At 55.1% G+C, this 2,498-nt stretch overlaps 1 protein-coding gene across 1 annotated transcript in view; it reads right to left on the bottom strand.

Annotated features, from left to right (window-relative positions):
• Positions 1 to 2,498, bottom strand: part of CDH22 (cadherin 22) — a 52,961-nt gene that overhangs the window by 45,630 nt on the left and 4,833 nt on the right. The window contains exon 2 of the mRNA XM_017733193.1: positions 2,204 to 2,498. Coding sequence (XP_017588682.1) covers positions 2,204 to 2,498 — 295 coding nt within the window. The remainder of the gene's footprint in view (positions 1 to 2,203) is intronic.

Raw genomic sequence — 2,498 nt, 5'->3', positions numbered from 1 at the left:
CTGAACCGCGGAGGGTTGAGCAGAAAGCTCCTTGCCAGTTTTTTCTTTCACAGGATATGTCCATCTTGTCTTTTGTGCTGCCTGTTCCTGGGCAAAGCACTGGTAAGCTGAGGGGGAAGCAGGAGGGACCTGGGGACTTGCAGCAGCATGTGGGTCCCTCCTGCTCTGCACTCACACTGCTGGGGCCCAGGCAGCAGCACCATGGGAAGATGATGTGTGATGCCCTCCCTGGGCCATCTCCAGGGTGAGGCTCCTCTGGAGGAGCCCATACACTCCCCAGGATGGCCAGGCTGCAGAAGGCTTGAGGCTTCAGCAGGCAGGTAGCCTGGAAAGCAGAACAGGCTCTTGGCTCCAGCTCCCCTCTCTAAGCACACAGCTGGGAAATGCAGCCCACGCCGTTCACAGTACTTCTCTTTACTTTTAACTTCCGAGTATTTTAATTTGCAGGAATCGCCTTCTTTCATGTTGTGAAACCGTGTTTCTTTCTCCCTCTGATCTCCAATTTCGCATAGAAACTGTCTCCTTTGATATGTCTTGTTCACATCAGTCTGATCAGGCAGCTCCATAATTGTTAGTGATTTTCAAAGAACTGGGATCCTTGTCTAATACTCAGAGTTGAGAATTCCTTGCTTTTTAAAATGTTGTTCAAGCAAATTAGATTAATTTAATTTCTTTCTTCCCTTTGGGAACAGGATGCCTCTTGCTTTGGTGCCCACATGCTGTCTTTCATTTCTCCAGGAGCATACAGCTATAGTTCAAGGGGTCACTCTCTGACTGAGGGAAGGATTTGCGCAGGTAACTGGAAGCAAAAGGAGAGCTTGGGATGCCTCAGGACAATTTTTTCTCCATACATCAACAGAATCCAAGCAGCAGCAGCTCCTCTGGTGCAGGCAATTCCTGTACATCTGTACCTGCTAGAGGCCACGCACCAGCCTTGCAATATGCTGCACATCAACCATGGAGAGTTGGAGCTCTGTCCTGAAGCAGAGCAGACCCGAGCACCATCTCCTGCGCTCTGCTGCCAGGATGCCTCTGCAGCCAGACCTTCCTGCAGCAGCACAGCAGGACCTGGTGCTTCACCTGACTTGGCCTGTCAAGCCCCTGGTGCAGCTCAGCTGCTCCCCCTGCCCCAGGGGCTCTCTGCAGTCCCAGCACTGTTACTGTCCCCTGTGCTGACTCATCCCCTGCTGACAGTGTTGGGGTCCTGCCTGATCTTCGATGTCAGCCTTTCACAAGCTGTCTTCTACCTGGATGTAGCCTCTGGGAACAGTGATTTACAGTTCCTGCTTGCAGCACATGCTGACACACACAGCCTGCTACAGAGGTAGCAGAGAGCCCAGGGAATGGCATGGACAGAGAACAGTGTGGACAGGGAATGGTGTGGCTCTGGGCAATGCAGCACCAGCCACTCTCACACTCCAGCTGTGCTCAGCAGCATGGGAACCCAGTAACAGGAGTGAGGGCAGCTCACACATCACCTCCCTGCACCCCTCCTGATGCTTGGGTGAGCACAAAGCCAACTGTCCTGCTCCTCATCATCCCAGCCTGGCCCCCAGAGCTTCAGTGAGGTCGATCACCAACACACTTAGAAGGGGTCTGGTGCCAAGGGGATGGGCAGCTAAGGCTTAACACAGGGAAGCCACTTCAGTCACAGGGACATGAATTCCCCAATCTCATCCAACAATGCCTGGCCCCTCAGAGAAGAACAGAGAAGGGCGTGGCAGTGCTGCATGGGGACACAAAGGGATGATGCCCGGGCAGCCCTGGGGCTCAGAAGAGCAGCAAAGCAGTGCACAGAGGATGGCCTGAGCTGGGGGAGAAGCACCACTCAGACCAATCTGAACCACAGGCAGATGTGAGCCCCTTGGCTTGTGAGGGCTTAGTCCAACCCCCCAGCATTGAGGAGGGAGTGGGCTGTACAAAGCCAGAGTCAATGCACAGCGGGCAGCTGGCACCACCACGACCCCGTCCCCAGAGCACAGCTTAGGGCTGAGACTGAGCACTCAGCCAAAGGCTGGCAAGCAGCTCAGAGGATTTATCCACTTGCTTTTCTTAAGCCACCTTATTTATTTTTCTCTTTTGGTTCCCTAGCTCTGGAATCCCTGGGATTTGCAAGTAGTTTTTGTGGGGTACAGCAGGCTCAAGGCTTGACAGGAGAGAGGCACAGGTTTCCCAGCCCACATCCTCCCCTCAGCAGACCTACCGACGGGGGGCAGCTCCGCCACGCTGCCGATGTAGGGCCCCTCCAGGAAGCGCGGCTCGCTGTCGTTGATGTCCTGCACCTTGATGATGAACTCCGACTCGGGCTCCAGCAGCTGGTCCGTCTGCCGGTCCCGGGCCTGCGCCCGCAGCGTGTAGAAGGTTTTCTGCTCCCGGTCCAGGCGCTCGGTGGCATGGATGTCACCTGTGATCTCATCGATGAGGAAGATGGTCCCTGCGCCCTCCCCGGAGATCGTGTACTTGATGGAGCCGTCTCCCTCATCCGAGTCTGAGTGGAT

This window comes from Corvus brachyrhynchos, unplaced genomic scaffold (assembly GCF_000691975.1).
Source record: "Corvus brachyrhynchos isolate BGI_N302 unplaced genomic scaffold, ASM69197v1 scaffold10, whole genome shotgun sequence".
Lineage (NCBI taxonomy): Eukaryota > Metazoa > Chordata > Aves > Passeriformes > Corvidae > Corvus > Corvus brachyrhynchos.
The sequence above is the reverse complement of the archived record's forward strand: the minus strand, read 5'-3'. Positions and strand labels throughout refer to the sequence as shown.